The sequence below is a fragment of the Octopus sinensis genome, linkage group LG22 (assembly GCF_006345805.1).
Source record: "Octopus sinensis linkage group LG22, ASM634580v1, whole genome shotgun sequence".
NCBI lineage: Eukaryota > Metazoa > Mollusca > Cephalopoda > Octopoda > Octopodidae > Octopus > Octopus sinensis.
Window position 1 is genome coordinate 9037296 of NC_043018.1, and position 17993 is coordinate 9055288.

General features: G+C 36.5%; 1 protein-coding gene across 4 annotated transcripts in view; it reads right to left on the bottom strand.

Annotated features, from left to right (window-relative positions):
- The window catches only part of LOC115223227 (serine--tRNA synthetase-like protein Slimp), a 119885-nt gene that overhangs the window by 61749 nt on the left and 40143 nt on the right, over nt 1–17993 (bottom strand). For all 4 annotated transcript variants that reach the window (XM_036512173.1, XM_036512172.1, XM_036512174.1 and 1 more), the window contains 3 exons: nt 16034–16506; nt 14162–14266; nt 3298–3378 (listed from right to left, as the gene is read on the bottom strand). In XM_036512173.1, the coding sequence (XP_036368066.1) occupies nt 3298–3378; nt 14162–14266; nt 16034–16360 (513 nt within the window). In that variant the 5' untranslated portion in view covers nt 16361–16506. The remainder of the gene's footprint in view (nt 1–3297; nt 3379–14161; nt 14267–16033; nt 16507–17993) is intronic.

A 17993-nucleotide genomic window follows, 5' to 3' on the forward strand; every position in this document is an offset into this window, starting at 1 on the left:
TTAAGTACCAGTTATGCACTGGGGTCGATAAATTAAGTACCAGTTATGCACTGGGGTCGATAAATTAAGTACCAGTTATGCACTGGGGTCGATGTAATCGACTTAATCCCTTTGTTTGGTCTGTCCTTGTTTGTCCCCTCTATGTTTAGCCCCTTGTGGGCAATAAAGAAATAAGAAGCTTGCTTCCCAACCACATGGTTCCAGGTTCATTCTCACAGTGTGGCACCTTGGGCAAGTGTTTTCTCCTATAGCCTCAGGTGACCAAAGCCTTGTGAGTGGATTCAGTAGAGGAAAACTGAAAGAAATCTGTCATGTACATATGTGTGTGCGTAGAGTGGCTATTTGAGTATGATCGTTACCAGCGTCACCTTACTGGCACTTATGCCTGTGCTAGTAGGGTACCAAGAACACCATCCGAGCATGATCGTTGCCAGAGCAGCCAACTGGCTTCCATACCCGTGGCACGTAAAAGGGCACCATTCGAGTGTGATCGTCACCAACGTTGCTTCACTGGCACGTGTAAAAAGATTCGAGTGAGGTCATTGCCAGTACCGCCTGACTGGCCCCTGTGCAGGTGGCACATAAAAAGCACCCACTACACTCTCGGAGTGGTTGGCATTAGAAAGGGCATCCAGCTGTAGAAACTCTGCCAGATCAAGACTGGAGCCTGGTGCAACCATCTGGCTCACCAGCCCTCAGTCAAAATCGTCCAACCCATGCTAGCATGAAAAATGGACATTAAATGGTGATGATGATATATATATATATATGGAAAATGAAAAATGGAAGTTGCAAGAACTTTTAATATAATAATCACAACAATTGTTTCAACACATCTAGCACTGATCCCACGGAGGGTGGGGGCAGGAAACTCAACAACTGGTTCAGGAGCATCCGGCGGTGCAGATGTGTCTCTTCAGGTGATAAATAGATATAACTCATTAACATAACAGTCCTGCAATGTATCTTCTCATTTGGTGTAAAGAAAAGCAGTAAAATAAAGGACATAGCTTTATTTATATAGAAGATCAAAAATAACACAACAGGCGCAGGAGCGGCTGTGTGGTAAGTAGCTTGCTCACCAACCACATGGTCCCGGGTTCAGTCCCACTGCATGGCACCTTGGGCAAGTGACTTCTGCTATAGCCTTGGGCCGACCAAAGCCTTGTGAGTGGATTTGGTAGACGGAAACTGACAGAAGCCTGTCATATATATATGTGTGTGTATATATATATATATATATATATATATATATATATATATATTATATATATATGTGTGTGTGTGTGTGTGTGTGTGTGTGTGTGTGTGGTGTGTGTGTGTGTGTGTATGTGTGTGTATGTGTGTGTGTTTGTGTGTCTGTGTTTGTCCCTCTAGCATCGCTTGACAACCGATGCTGGTGTGTTTACGTCCCCGTCACTTAGCAGTTCGGCAAAAGAGACCGATAGAATAAGTACTGAGCTTACAGAGAATAAGTCCCGGGGTCGATTTGCTCGACTAAAGGTGGTGCTCCAGCATGGCTGCAGTCAAATGACTGAAACAAGTAAAAGAGTAAAGAGTATGCAAAAATGAAATGAATACACAAAAACAGTGAGAAAAGCATCAAAAGTAACCATTAACAGATATGGATATATAAACGCCTTTGTGCAAGTTGCATGGCACATGTACACTCACTTATACAAGCATCCATGAAGATGTAAGCATATGCACATGTGGGGTTTGGTGCCCACATGTTCACATAGTGAGTTAAATGGGGAAGTTAAGGCTAAACTTAATCCATCTAAACCTTAAAGTAAATTATGTTAACAGTTACTCAAATTCATTCCCACTGCATTGTGCGAAAGTACATTTATATGCGTGCAGGCATCTTGAGGGTCTTTCAGAAATTCTATTAACGATCCTCTCATTGGTTCATAGAATTGGTGGGACATGAAAGGTTTAGTCCACTCTGAACTTTTAAACCCAAACCAAATGATAACAAAGGTGATCTACTGTGAGCAGCTTGAGTGGCTTAAGTCAGTGCTAGAAGAAAAACGACTGTCTTTGTTTTTAGGAGGAAAGGTGTTCTTCCATCAAGAAAATGCTCAGCCACATACAGTGAGGATGTCAATCCAAAGGCTGGAGTAGTTTGAATGGGAATTGAGACTCCACCAACCATATTCACCAGACATTACCCCATCTGATTATCATTTATTCTGCAGTCTTCAAAATCATTTGGACAGAAAAATAAGAATTCTGTAGACAAGGTCAGAACAGTACTGGAGGAGTATTTTTCTTCACGGACAAGTGAATTTTGGAAGAGGGGCCTTGCAAGTCTACCAGACAGAGGAAAGAGCATTGTAGAAAATGAAGGAGAGTATATTTTAGATTAAAAGAGAAGTTTGTTTATCTTAATTTTGAAAAATAAAAGAAGTATAAAAAAACTGCATTATTTATGGGATGACCCAATATATTATACACACACACACACACATACATACATACATATGTATTCATATGAATAAATTTATATTAAAAACAAAAAGAAAAAATGTCTGAGAATTTTATCGTAGACAAAGGAAGAAAATATTTACATTTTTATCCAAATATTGCTTCTGGTTTCAATTGTTTTTAAGACAATTTAGTCATGGTTGTATAAAAGGAAAATAAATTGAAATAAAATAAATGGAATTCATCTTTAATAACATCAGTTATGGAGGTTCAAATGTCCTTCCACATTGATTTCATTTATTTGCAACCAGTAGCATATTTTAGTAAAAATGTCAATATTGTATTTCTCTCGAAATGTTGTCTTCTCTTTGTTTTTTTCAGATGCACATGCCTGCGTGCGCACACACACACACAGTCAATGAAGCAACAACATTACTCTTTACTCTTTTACTTGTTTCAGTCATTTGACTGCGGCCATGCTGGAGCACCGCCTTTAGTCGAGCAAATCGACCCGGGACTTATTCTTTGTAAGCCCAGTACTTATTCCATCGGTCTCTTTTGCCGAACCGCTAAGTGACGGGGACGTAAACACACCAGCATCGGTTGTCAAGCAATGCTAGGGGGACAAACACACCACACACAAACTCATACACACATATATATATATACATATATACGACAGGCTTCTTTCAGTTTCCGTCTACCAAATCCACTCACAAGGCATTGGTCGGCCCGGGGCTATAGTAGAAGACACTTGCCCAAGATGCCATGCAGTGGGACTGAACCCGGAACCATGTGGTTGGTTAGCTAGCTACTTACCACACAGCCACTCCTGCGCCACATTCTTTCAATCAAATATAAACTTACATTTAAAGTCTTTAAATGCTGTCTCAGAGATTTCCCACGAGTCTTCAGCAGCTCCTTTGATCTTTTGACATCTTCTGTTTCCTAAAAACAAACAAACAAAAAAAAGAATATGCATTTATCTACTGTTGATGTTAGCAGTATCATCATTATGATCGTCACATTGTCCCTATTGGCTTGTGTCGGTCTGTGTAGCCCTCGAGTGCGATATGCTTCATTTTAATATGTTTCCATCCTTTTACAGACCCCCTTAATCAATATATATATATAGGCACAAGTGTGGCTGTGTGGTCAAGAATGACATGGCTTCTATTAAAGTGTCACTCACAGCTATCATGTGACATCAAGACAAGAAGACACAACATACAGGCACACCCACACATATGTATTATATATAACGGGTGTCTTAGCAGAAGAATTATACAACCATCTGGAAAGTAACAATCTACTTCCAGAAGAACAGATAGGATGCTGGAAACAAAAGTAGGGCAACAAAAGATCACTAATTGGTCAATAAAACAATAATTAGAAATTGTAGATGCAGATTGATGCTACTGAATGTAGCATGGTAAGATTACCAAAAAGCATATGACATGGGACCACATAGTTGGAAAAGTAAAACAATGAGCATGTTTGAAATAGCAAAAAGCATAAAGAAAATTATTGTTATATTTTGGAATGGTCATTTTGCCAGTTTAGCCAATAAAAACACACACTATATATTTGGTGTTATTATTGGATAAACTGGCAAAATGACCATTCCGAAATATAACAATATTTGTTTCAACACACAGCTTCTCATAAAAAATCTTGCACAACAAAAATGCATAAAGAAAATGCTTAATGAAAATACGAAACATTGGAACACTGAACTGATCAGAGAAAAACAAAATTCAGAAAAGTGAACATAAGATGTGGAAAAATTCCAAGGCGACATCTGATCTCCATTACTATTTGTATTGGCCATGACACCACTCACTATAATACTACAAAAAGTTAAAATTGCTAATGATTTTTGGAAAAGGAAATGGTCAGCTAAATCATCTCCTTTTCATGGATGATATAAAGGCTTATGTGAAAAATAAGAAACAGCTTAAAAAGTCTTGTACATGCTATCCGCATTTTCTCAAATGACATAGGTATGGAATTAACCTAAATACAGTGAGACAGAAGTTTTAAAAAATAGCAAATTATAAAGGACCAGGCCCAGGTGGAGTACAAGGCTATTGGCTGAAGAACTGAAGAATGTATTAAGAGATATAAAATTAGAAGCTATAAAATTGTGTGATTTTGATCTTGACAACAGAACTGAACCTTTTGTGCCTAGAAGGCCCAGAATTGCTTTGAAAGATCATAAAGAAAATTTCTTCTCCAACCCTAAAATTACATTAATTTGCCAAGGAAGTTCTGACCTGGGTAAATTAAGTAAAATTATTCTAGACAAGTATATTCCCAAACTTAAGGAAACATTAAAATTAGATCTCTGATCCAATATCCAGGAAGTCATTGATTGGTTTGATAAATTAGATAATAAAAGTAGAAGTAAATTAATTCAATTAGACATTAATAATTATTATTCTTCAATTAATCCCATTGTACTAAATAGTGCACTTATTTTTGCTAGAAAAATTATAACCTAAGTTTAAGAGAAATTAAAGTTATTTTGGAAGCTAATAAGTCTATCATTCTATTCAATATCAAGTACTGGGCCAGAAAAAATACTACTGATTATTTTGACATAACCATGGGCTCAGCTGATTCTGCCCAAGTTACAGGCTTAGTAAGTATCTACATGCTATATCATTTCCATAATGAATTCCCAGAAATTAAAGGTGGTCTCTATAGAGATGATGCACTATTTTTGATAAGTAGTAAATCTAATAGAAAAATAAACCTATATATGAAAAAGTTCCATAATTTCTTTAAAAGATTTAGTTTATCTATCTCTATAAAAAATGAACAGGATTCAGTTAATTACCTGGATGTAAATCTGAACCTTGTTACTGGCCTATAGAGTCTGTATCATAAACCCAACATTAGTTTAAAATACATCAACTTTCACAGTAACCTAGAGCTATCACAAGAACTCTGGTTAATAACATTTCGAGACGTGTTTCCTATTTATCCTCTAATGAGGAAATCTTTAATAATAATGCCAAAAACTACAGTATATTGTAATAAGGAATGGGAAATACAACAAATCATATTATAATAATAGAAAACTGATTGACAATGAAATGGGTGAATATAATAGTAGAAAAGTATCCAGTTTATTAGTAAACAGTAATAATATGATTAACAATAGTATTTATATTAATAACAAAAGTAGTAAATATACTCTGAGTAAAAATAAATATTTAAATAAACTTAGGTCTAATGATAATAAATATATGCCATATACCAACCCAAATACATCCAATGATGTTAAGTATAATGAAGATAATTATATTTGGCTTATCATTCCTTATGCACAACAAATAGAAACGAATCTGGTCAAGCTATTTTACAGGTCTATATCTAAGCATTAATAAAGAAAATAAATATTATAAAATAATTAATAATAAAAGGATTAGAATGGGTTTTTCAGTATCTAAAAATTTGTTTAGAATTATCTCCTCCTTTAATAATAAAAGTTTGGACAATTTTTATAATAAAAGAAAAAAATAATAATAATATTACTCATAATGATCTAGCTAGGAATTGTGATTGTAGATATAAGGATAAATGTTGATCTAATAATTTTTGTTTACAGAACAATATTGTATATAGATATAGGGTGGATTCGGAATGAAGAAATTATTTTTACATAGGATCTACAGAAAACTTTATTAAAAAACGAATGTATAATAGTTTTCCCTCTGATTCCACACATCGACATTCAATTCCATATGATGTCATGTGAGTATATTTATGTTTCATATTTTATATTGTATCTACATATTTATATTTATGTATATTTTTATGATGTATTCTGATGTTGAGAAATCTACTGACGAAATGAATTCCGACTCCTGAAATTTGTTCTCTTTTTATTAATCTTTATATTTCATGTTGCTCAATTAATTAGAGCGCTAAGTTGTTGTTCTGTACAGGGAGTTATTTTCCCTTCTATCTGATCATATATAAATATATATATAAATATATATATATATATATATATATTATATATATACTAGCAGTATCGCCCGGGTTTGTAAGGGAAATAACTATATAAGCATTTTTAGAGATGTAAAGTATAATAGCCATCTCAATATGGCTAACCACAAAGGGGGGGGGTATTACTGTAGCTTTTTACGTTCTGAGATTCAATAATAAATTTTTAGAGAGTTACTTCCCTTATATATGCCAAAAATGCATTAAAAATGGGAAAAATTGATGGTAAATTTCTTTTTAAATCGTAGACTCATCGTAGACCCGCGCTAATACCCAGAAGGGCTCGATATGAATCACGACTATAAGATTCCCGGTTTTGGTTAAACTGCACCGCAAAATGTGGGAGTAGTTAGGAATCTAAATCGGTGTAGACAGACAGCACACAACCTCTCTTTTATATATAAAGATATATATATATATATATATATATACATACTACAAAGTAAGATAGGGATTAAAGGTGTAACCCATTATGGGATAGCATTTAGCCAATATACTGTTGGTAATTTGTAGTCTTATCTTATATCTTATATGTATTGAATTATAAGATATATATGTATGATATTAAGGTTCTCATTTTGATAAATGAATAAATAATCCAACATTATAATATCTGAAAGTTGATGAATAAACCAAATTTGTTTCTCCATTTTCTTATTTGCATATATATAATACTAGCATACCCATGTCATAAGAAAGAAAGGGCTGCATACATTTGATTGTGTATGCAAGAGTGTGTGTGTGTGTGTGTGCATGCGTGTTTGTTTGTGTTTTATTAGAAAGATAATTGAAACCAGTGTTGTCAACAACAACTTATTTTGAAGATATTTTGAAATGTGATATCCACCTCTTGGAAAAATGAAATAAGTTTTAATACCACAAATGGCAAGCATAGAAAGCACAGATAAACACTAAAGAAAGAAAGAAGTGAAAGTTTTAAGATACACCTCGCAGATGCTCTGGGTTGCATCATCGCTTCATCGCTAATGTTTCTAGGGTCCCGGGGGGGGGGGATTTCGAATCGTTCAAAATCAGAACCCCTTGCCCGGTTGACGCAACTTGCAGTCCAATGACAGCAGACCACTGGTCTTCCTTGTTTCCCTAAAGCCATTTAGTAGCCTTCTCTGCAGCTTTAGTGATGGAATTTGTGGCCCCACCCCTTTTGCTGTGCCAATAACTCTTAGCCTAGTCAGTGACTTGCAGAATGAACACACCCAATATTTTGAAAAGAAAAGAGTTTTTGATATTTAATCTCATGTGTGTGTATGTGTACATCTGAAATTGATAACTTCTCATTAATTAATGATGAAATTTGCATTGTCATTTTGAATGAAATATCAGTGCAGCCGCTGCACAGCGGATCTTCACTCTAAAGTTCATATGCACTTAGCATCTCTTACAGTCACTACTACCCCTTTTGTTTTCTTACTTTCCCGTCTATCTGTGTGAAGCACACAGCATTTTATTATGCGAGATATGTGGAAATATATGTCACCACACACACACACACACACACGCATGAAGAAATATACACCACACATGTGCGCGTGCACACACACACACACATGAAGAAACATACACCACACACATGCTCACGCACACACACACACACACAAGAAATATACACCACACCACACACATGCACGTGCACACACACACATGAAGAAACATACACACACACACATGAAGAAACATACACACACACATGAAGAAACATACACCACACACACACGCGTGCAGAAAGATACATAAGTACATATATATTACACATATATATTACAATAGTTTACGATTGAATTGCTCGTGTTCAGTCCAACGCACAACAAACATCTCAACATGTCCTCTCCACCAGAGAATGCCTTGAGATTGTTTATTCAAACCCAGAAGTGAAGTCGATTACAATAAACTGGTGAAAACAATCATCCACGTATCTCTGTATTTCAATTTAAAAAAGAAAGTTTATCAAATCAAGATTTGATCACCGAGCAAAGCTGATGACTTTGGTTTCATGGAAATTCAGATGAAGAAACCTAACGGGATTAATGACAGCAAAATCTAATAAACATCCTCTTTAAAGATAATTAGCAGTCATAAAATATCTATTGAATGTGACCTTGAATTTAAGAGTTTTTAATTCAAGAAGTCAGGAGCTACTGTAACCTATTTAGATAAAAAAAAAAAGAAAGAAAGAAGAGAGAAAGCAAACAACTAGATAATGTTATCAAATGTTGTAAGCTGACGAAATATTTTAAATGATAATGTCGACAAATGAAAACAGCAACCCACAGGGATAAAAGGTGAAGCTGACCTCACTAGGATTTGATCTTAGAATGTATAGAGTCAAAAGAAATACTGCAATAAAGATTCTGCAAGATGCAGTACCAGGCAGTGACTCTCATGGTTTCTGATCTTAAATGACTAGAAGTGTTATCATGTACATATTTTGACTTGGTATAAAAGATGGGCAACAGCAAATATTTTGCTCAATACTGCAGATTTGCTTGTCAGTTGTTTGACCTTAACCAGTTGAACATGTCCCTAGTGGCTGATGATAAGTGCATCTCTGATCATGAGCAGGAAAAGTGGGAGAACATCATAGCCGTGTGTTGAAAGGAATTCTTTAGGATTTGATAATTCACCTCTGGAAACACGGATGTTTTATTCATCATCCTTAAACAACCCTTATTCAGGGACCTTTTGAGTGGGATGGGCTACTCAACCTGAAGAAAATTCTAACTAGGCCCCACCTGCAAGGTCATGTGCTGTTTATCTTGATCTGAAATCACCATGTCACGCACATGTGGTTGTGAATCATGTACATGGTGTACCCTTATCAGATGGGTGGTCATGATGGGTATATTAGGCTTCATATATTTGTATCTCAGTGTCACTTTGACGTCATTCATCACTCTCTCATTCAATAACAACAACAACAACGGTTTCAAATTTTGACACAAGTTCAGTAATTTTAGGGGAGGTGATAAGTTGATTGCACTGACCCCAGTGTTTAACTGGTACTTATTTTATAGACTACAAAAGGATGAAAGGCAAAATCAACCTTGGCGGAATTTGAACTCAGAACGTAAAGATGGACGATATGCCACTAAGCATTTTACCAGGCATGCTAACAATTATGTCAACTCACCACCTTAATAATAATAATAATAATAATAATGATAATCAAAAGAGCACAAGTGTAGACATGACAAGGTAACCCAAAACCTCCATAAGTATGGATATGAGATTACAGGTGTTTAGTACCAACATACACCGGAAAAGGTAATGGATGAAAAGGGGAAGGCAAAATTCCTCTGGGACTTTGACTTCCAGTCAGACAAGGTGTTAGAGTACCAAAGGCCAGATATATGTTGCGTGTGCAGAAAAAGCTCACTTGAAAAAGAAATGACTTTTATAAGTGTCACGGTCAATGAAAATATTGTTTGAGACATTAACGATTGAGGATATTATATACTACAAAAAAACGGAAGCAGCCGAAATTCAAGACTAGAAACTAAGATTATTCGCATTTCTATGGTGAGTTTGATCAACAATGTATTGTTTCTTTATCTATATCGACTTACTGAGACAAATACATATGAACTGTTAAACAAGTCTTATTCAAATTATTGATGAGTTGATCCTTACTTTTTAGTAAATGGATACTCTTTTACTTGTTTCGGTCATTTGACTGTGGCCATGCTGGAGCACCGCCTTTAGCTGAGCAAATCGACCCCAGGACTTATTCTTTGTACGCTTAGTACTTATTCTATCGGTCTCTTTGGCCGAACCACTAAGTTACGGGAACGTAAACACACCAGCATCGGTTGTCAAGCGATGCTAGAGGGACAAACATACACAAACATATACACACATACACACACATATATATATATATACATACACAACGGGCTTCTTTCAGTTTTCGTCTACCAAATCCACTCACAAGGCTTTGGTCGGCCCGAGGCTATAGTAAAAGACACCTGCCCAAGGTGCCAAGCAGTGGGACTGAACCCAGAACCATGTGGTTCGTAAGCAAACTACTTACCACACAGCCAATATTGAACGAACAAAATTCAAAACCAATTGAAAAAAACTTAGTGTCTATATATATTCATATAAATATATGCACGTAAATACACATGTAGAAACATGTATATAAATATATGCACGTAAATAAACATGTAGAAACATGTATTATACACATGCATGACATGTTAGAGAGATTTTCTTTGTTTTTTAATTGGGAAAAAAGTTGGGGGGGGGGGGCAAAAGATGGTTTGTCCCCCATTCCTGGAAAAGTGGTGTGGGACTTTTCCCCTGGTACCCTCCCTGAAAAAAGGCCCTTGGCTGGATCTATCCTACACATGATAATATGTTTGACAATAATGATGATGATAATGTTGATGATGATGGTGGTGATGCTGATAATATTGATGATGATGGTGGTGGTGGTGGTGGTGGTGATATATAAATGCATTCACTGGCTGTCAGAGGTTGCTAATGATGCCCTTCATGCTTGTTCTGAATGTTTTTCCTTTTTGTTTTCTGTATGCTAGATTAATAATTGTGTATCTAATGTAATCTGTTTGTTTGTTTGTTTACTTTTCTCTTTGTTTCTTTTTTTTATGTATATATTTTATTTTTTCTCAGACACAAAGACAACAAACGTTTTCTTCAACGAAGGACTTGGTACTCAGACCTGCACAGTTTTTCAGGTTTCATTCAACCACATTTCAAGTGTCGTTTGTCTTAAAGTAGTTGATCTGTTTCTTTATCTCAATAGTTTGGCGAACACTAAAGGTTATGTCTTTTAAAACCTATGATAACTGACAAACTATCCACAGGGGGGCACATGTAGTGGTGGTGTGGTGGTGGTGGTGAGGGTAGCAGTAGTAGTAGCAGCAGCAGCAATCCATATCTATACCTTGGCTTCAATTCTTGGTTAAGATATTTCACTTCACTCACACATCATACATGCAAACTGGCTTGCAGCCATTAACCCAACAAGGAATGCCCATCGTTTACTCTTTTACTTGTTTCAGTCATTTGACTGTGGCCATGCTGGAGCACCGCCTTTAGTCGAGCAAATCAACCCCAGGATTTATTCTTTGTAAGCCCAGTACTTATTCTATCTGTGTCTTTTTGTCAACTGCTAAGGGAAGGGGGGGATGAAAAGAGTCAGGTGGGGTGGTTATGAACAAGGGTTATATATTTGGGTACTCTATTTTCAATGCTGAGTACTCTGTTCTTTTATGTACACTGAAGTTCTAGGCATCCACACAGCGAATTTGATGGTATAAAAAACTCTTCAACATATTAGAGACTCCCAAATTTCAGCAGCAGATATTCAAGGATAAAAAAAAAAAATTTTAGTGTATTAAATCATGAAATATTTAAAGCAAATTCACAATAGGCATAGGAGTGGCTGTGTGGTAAGTAGCTTGCTTACCAACCACAAGGTTCTGGGTTCAGTCCCACTGCGCAGCACCTTGGGTAAATGTCTTCTACTATAGCCTCGGGCCAACCAAAGCCTTGTGAGTGGATTTGGTAGACGGAAACTGAAAGAAGCCTGTCGTATATATGTGGTGTGTATATATATATATATATTATATATATATATATATATATATATGTATGTGTGTGTGTGTATATGTTTGTGTCTGTCCCCCCAACATCGCTTGACAACTGATGCTGGTGTGTTTATGTCCCCGTAACTTAGCAGTTCAGCAATAGAGACTGACAGAATAAGTACTGGGCTTACAAAGAATAAGTCCTGGGGTCGATTTGCTCGATTAAAAGGCGGTGCTCCAGCATGACCACAGTCAAATGACTGAAACAAGTAAAAGAGTAAATTCACAATAGTGGAATTTGGGGTGGTTTTTCTGAAACATTTTCTGGGAAAGAAAGTTCATCTTAGACGCCATCAAAAGCAGTTTTCTATAGAGTTTATTTCTGTTTTACATAAAGTAAAACAGTAAAAGAATGGAAATGTCCTTCGTTTTTATTGTTGTCATGCGACTGCCCTTCCTGCCATGACTCACTGTCCTACTTTCAGTCACCCAAGTAGATGTTTGTTACTAATCAAGAGATGCTGGTTAGTTTATCCACCCAAAGATGGAGTAGGACTGTATGGGAAGAAAGAAAAGGAAAGGAAGAAAGAAGGAAAAAATGAAAACAAAAATGAGAAAAGAAAATATAGAAAATATAGAAAAGATAATCTGAAAAAAAAGAAAAACGGAAGTAATCAAAACATAAAGAGAGAGAGAGGAAGAGAGAAAATGAAAGACAAATAGAGACAGAAAGAGAAAGGCAGAAAAAATATGTTTCTTTATTAGCCACCAGGGCTGAACAGAGGGAGACAAATTACAAAGTGGAGCTTTTCTTTTTGGGGAGGAAAAACAGGGTGGGGGGGTATTTTCAATCAAAAGGGATCGTAAAAAAAGAAAGAAAAAAGGAAAAAAAAACGATCAATAGGGATCGTGTATCACAGAAATGTCATTATGTAAAGTGTAAAGGGGGAAACAGATAAGATTTATCTGTGGAAAGAAAAGCCTACGGAAAAAAGACCATGGTAACCTCGGTCTCATATTAACACATTTATTTGCAAGTAAGTAACTCTCTGTTTTAACCCAAAAGGCAAATAGTAGGGTATTAGTTTGATGATCTATTGCCAAGTGCCAAACGTAATTCATAAGGCCTGATGGAAAAGTTGACCCAGCAATTATAATTACAAAAAAAATTCAGAAATGTGGTCATCATTTGTAATTAACTAATTTATTACTAATAGGTCTATTTTTCTTTTTTTTTTTCTTTCAATTAAGTCATTAGCCCTTTAGCATTTAAACCAATCAAACATGACCCAAATATTCAAACTGGCCAGGTCTGGCCTATCACTCCTACACTACATTAAGGCTGATCCCAAGACACTACACTTTATGAAGGAGATGATTAAGGACTAAGATATCTGGCACATTGCAGTACTCAAGAAAACCTAACCACCACAGCAAAACTGCTTCTGGTGCTGATACCACGTAAAAAGTACCAAGTACACTCTGTAGAGTGGCTGACATTAGAAAGGGCATCCAGCTGTAGAAACCATGCCAAAACAGAGCTTGGTGAAGCCCCTCGCTTTACTAGTTGTGGTCAAACCATCCAACCCATGCCAGCAGAGAAAATGGATGTTAAATGATGACCATCATCCTAATTTAACATCCGTTTTTCCATGCTGGCATGGGTCGGACGGTTTGACTGGAGCTGGCAGGGTAGAAGACTGCATCAGGCTTGGGTGTCTGTTTTGGCAGGGATTTTACATCTGGATGCCCTTCCTAACACCAACCACCCTACAGATTGGACTGAGTTCTTTTTATGTGGCACCATCACAGGTGAGGTCAGTTTTGGCAAGGTTTTTACAGCTGGATGCCCTTCCAAATGCCAACCGCTTTACAATGTAGACTGGATGCATTTTATGTAGCACCAGCACTGGCAGGGTCACTTAAGACAAAGATCCTTAGAAATCTCAAAGCTACAACAGGTGTTGGTTTGCTTATATCCCTGTAACTTAGCAGTTCAGCAAAGGAGACTGAAAGAATAACAACCAAAAAAAAAAAAAGAAATATCAATTTGTTTGACTAAAATCCCTTGAAGGCAGCGCTGCAGCATGGCCACAGTCCAATGAGTGAAACAAGTAAAAGATAAAAAAAGATTCCAGACTCACTTTTACTTTGCTCAAGGCAGCCATCATGCTTGCAATATTTTTTCTTTCTTCTTCTAGTTTCTTTTTGTTCAACTTTAATTTCATTAACCCCTTGTAATCCTCCACCTGATATTGAAAAGAAAAACAAAAAAAAACATGTACCAGAATTAATTAATACAGAATAATTTACATATTTTAGACAAGAAATTAACAGATATAATTAATTGTTTTGATGCCAACCTGCATGAGACTGTCCTTGCATCTATGACTCAAACTGCCAATTGTAAAGTGATTAAAATTACCCCTTTAGCATTTAAACCAGCTATTTATTTATTTATTTATGCCCCCTTTTCAAGCCTAGCCAGGCCCATGGGCCCGGTTTCTGTGGCGTATGTGTTCCCCCCCAGCTGGACGGGATGCCAGTCCATCGCAGCGTTACTCAAGAAACAGGAAGAAAGAGAGAAAGTTGGGGCAAAAAGTACAACAGGGGTTCACCACCATCCCCTGCCGGAGCCTCATGGAGCTTCAGGTGTTTCCGCTTAATAAACATACACAACGCCTGGTCTGGGAATTGAAACCACGATCCTCCGACCGTTAGTCCGCTGCCCTAACCACTGGGCCATTGCACCTCCACAATTAAACCAGCTACCGTATTTTAATGTGTATAAGGAACCCTTTTTTGTCAAAAATTAGGTTAAAAAGATATGGGAGTTTCTTATACAAAGATAATATTATAATTCTTTACAAAACCTTTTTTCCAAATTTTAAGCCCCCAAAATTAGGGGGTTCCTTATATACATTAAAATATGGTGTATCCAACCCAAATAGTCTACCTGTTTTATGTTCAAACTGTCAGAACCTGGCCTCTTATGCCAACCCCACAATGTTATTCTAAAAATAAACAAGCACATCATCAAAATCTCAAAAGCCACAAGATAATGCCTGATTAATTCAAAACAATGTGAATAAATAAGCATTACATTGGATAGAGTTAATCTGAATGCTAAAGGATTAAAGCCTTCCATCAAAATTTCATTTTAATTTAGATACCCAAAACCAGTTTAATAATGACAAAGTTATTTTAGAGATTTTGGCTGCTATTTTTATTATAGCCTCCTCACTGACTCACTTAAAGCCATGATGGGCAATTACACTTCCTATCACATCATTAATGGCCTCAGCTCCTCAGATCTGACTGGTCACATAGTAACTACTCCACCCCAACACCCAATCCCACACTGACCACTGTGCTCTGTCCTTTCTCTGTATTACATCATCCATCTGGAATCTTTTCTCTGTTCATGTCTTTCTTGCAGGTGCTGACTTGCAACAATTTAAACACAACATTAACAGCATCAACCCCACTAGTCATGCAGGGCCTACAAAGGTCATGGACACTGCTACTTCCTTCAGACTTCTTCATCCTTTTCTTTTTTCATGATTTCCATGCTGTCATGGGTTGAACGTTTTAACACGACCCAACAAATCAGAGGACCACATGTCTTAATCTAGTGTTTCTGTTTAGGCACAGTTTCTATGGCTGGGTGCCCTTCCTGACACCAACCACTTTATAGAGTGTGCTGGAGACTTTTTTCAGGGCACCAGCACTAGTGAGGTTGCCTTGTAATTTGCAAACCTATTGAGCCCCTTTGCCTGAGAGGGAGAACAGAAGATAGTGCGATCACTTTAAGTGAGGTGTTGATGATGAGAGGGGCAAGACAGATTTATTGTTAGGAGGAAGGAACCAATACATCTTTGGTAAATTCCTTGCCATGCTTTTAAGCGGCAAAGTAATTACATTGTTAAATATTATTTCAAGTTTGTATTCATTGAATAAACACATCACATTTTATTAACAATCAATAAATGTCAAACATCTAAGCCATAACTTACCAATTCTTCAATTTCCATTTTCGCAATATTCCGCACTGCTACATTGGTTTTCAGTTCACCTAGGTTTTGCAATTTTTCAGCCAAATTCAAAGCAACGTTTACGGTAGGAGTACGACTTTCAACAGAGCGATTTACATACAGAGCAGACTCTGAAAGGAACCGAACAGGCTGAAGTCCACAATACCAAAATTTTCTGACATCATCACTATGCTGTGGACTGGAACCACCCAACGGCTTGTTCCTTGGTGATAATGCTGTGCAGTGGTAAAGAATTCTTGACTTCTGATTCAGTAGAAGTTTTTGAGTTGAAAGTCTGATTGCTGCCATTTCATAAGAGAAAGTGCTATTGGTATCAAAATAATGAAAGATGACAATATTTGTTCTCTACTAACTAGGATCACGGTTAGGGATTGTATTCATCCAGGAGGTAAAAACAGATAATCAGCTTGTAATTCCCTTGAGAAGACTTCATACTGTAAAATAAGGAAATAAAAGTGTTTAACCCTTTAGCATTCAAACTGGCCATATCCGGCCAAATTATTTTACTTGTTTAATGTTCAAATTGACCAGATCAGGCCTCTCACACTTACCCTACAATGTCATTTTAAAAACAAACAATCACATCATCAAAATCTGAAAACTACAAGATAATTCTTTGATAAATTCAAAATACTGTGAATAAATAATCATTGGAATTGACAGAATAATCTGAATGCTAAATAGTTAAAAAAAAATTTTAATTTTTTTTTTGTTTTTTTAGGTTTTAAAATTAGTTTCTTTCTTTCTTGTTACTCTTGGGCTCTCAACCCATCAATGAGTTTCAGGTCTTTCTAACAAATACGGGTACATCACCAATTTTCTGGAACCCTTGGTTCCAGACTTATAATGGATTATCCATTTGGACAAATAATAATAATTCATTATAGGCGTAGGAGTGGCTGCATGGTAAGTAGCTTGCTTACAAACCACATGGTTCCAGGTTCAGTCCCACTGCGTGGCGCCTTGGGCAAGTGTCTTCTACTATAGCCTCGAGCTGACCAAAGCCGTGTGAGTGGATTTGGTAGATGGAAACTGAAAGAAGTCTGTCATATATATGTATGTAAAAATATATATATATATATATATATATATATATGTATGTGTGTGTGTATATGTTTGTTCCCCCAACATCGCTTGACAACCAATGCTGGTGTTTACATCCCTGTAACTTAGCGGTTCAGCAAAAGAGACCAATAGAATAAGTACTAGGCTTACAAAAAATAAGGCCTGGGGTCGATTTGCTCGACTAAAGGCGGTGCTCCAGCATGGCCACAACCACACGACTGAAACAAGTAAAAGAGTAACAGTCTCAGATTAAGAATGCTTTGTTGGGTGCATAAAATCCAAACTCCCTGCACGTATGATACTTTCAGTCAGAAATATTTTCGTAAAACTGTCGTAGGTAGACTTACTACATTTTGGAAAAGTGTTAAACCATTGTACAACAAGTCTATATTTAAAAGATGAGGAATTATGTACATTATTTACAATTGACGGATATTTGTCCTCATCTTGTTTGTTGTTAACACAGCGTTTCGGCTGATATACCCTCCAGCCTTCATCAGGTGTCTGGGGGAAATTTCGAACCCCGAGTTCTCATTCCTAAGGTATTTTTTCGATGTTGTTATTATTATTATTATTATTATTATTATTATCATCATTATTATTATTATTATTCAGGTCACTGCTTGGAATTGAACTCAGAATCTTGGGGTTAGTAGTCTGCGCTCTTAATCACTACACCATATGCCAGTGGGCATATGGCATAGTGGTTAAGAGCATGGGCTATTAACCTCAAGATTCTGAGTTCAATTCCAGGCAGTGACCTTAATAAATAATAATAATAATAATAATATCGAAAAATACTTTAGGAATGAGAACCCAGGTTCGAAATTTTCCCCAGACACCTGATGAATGCTAG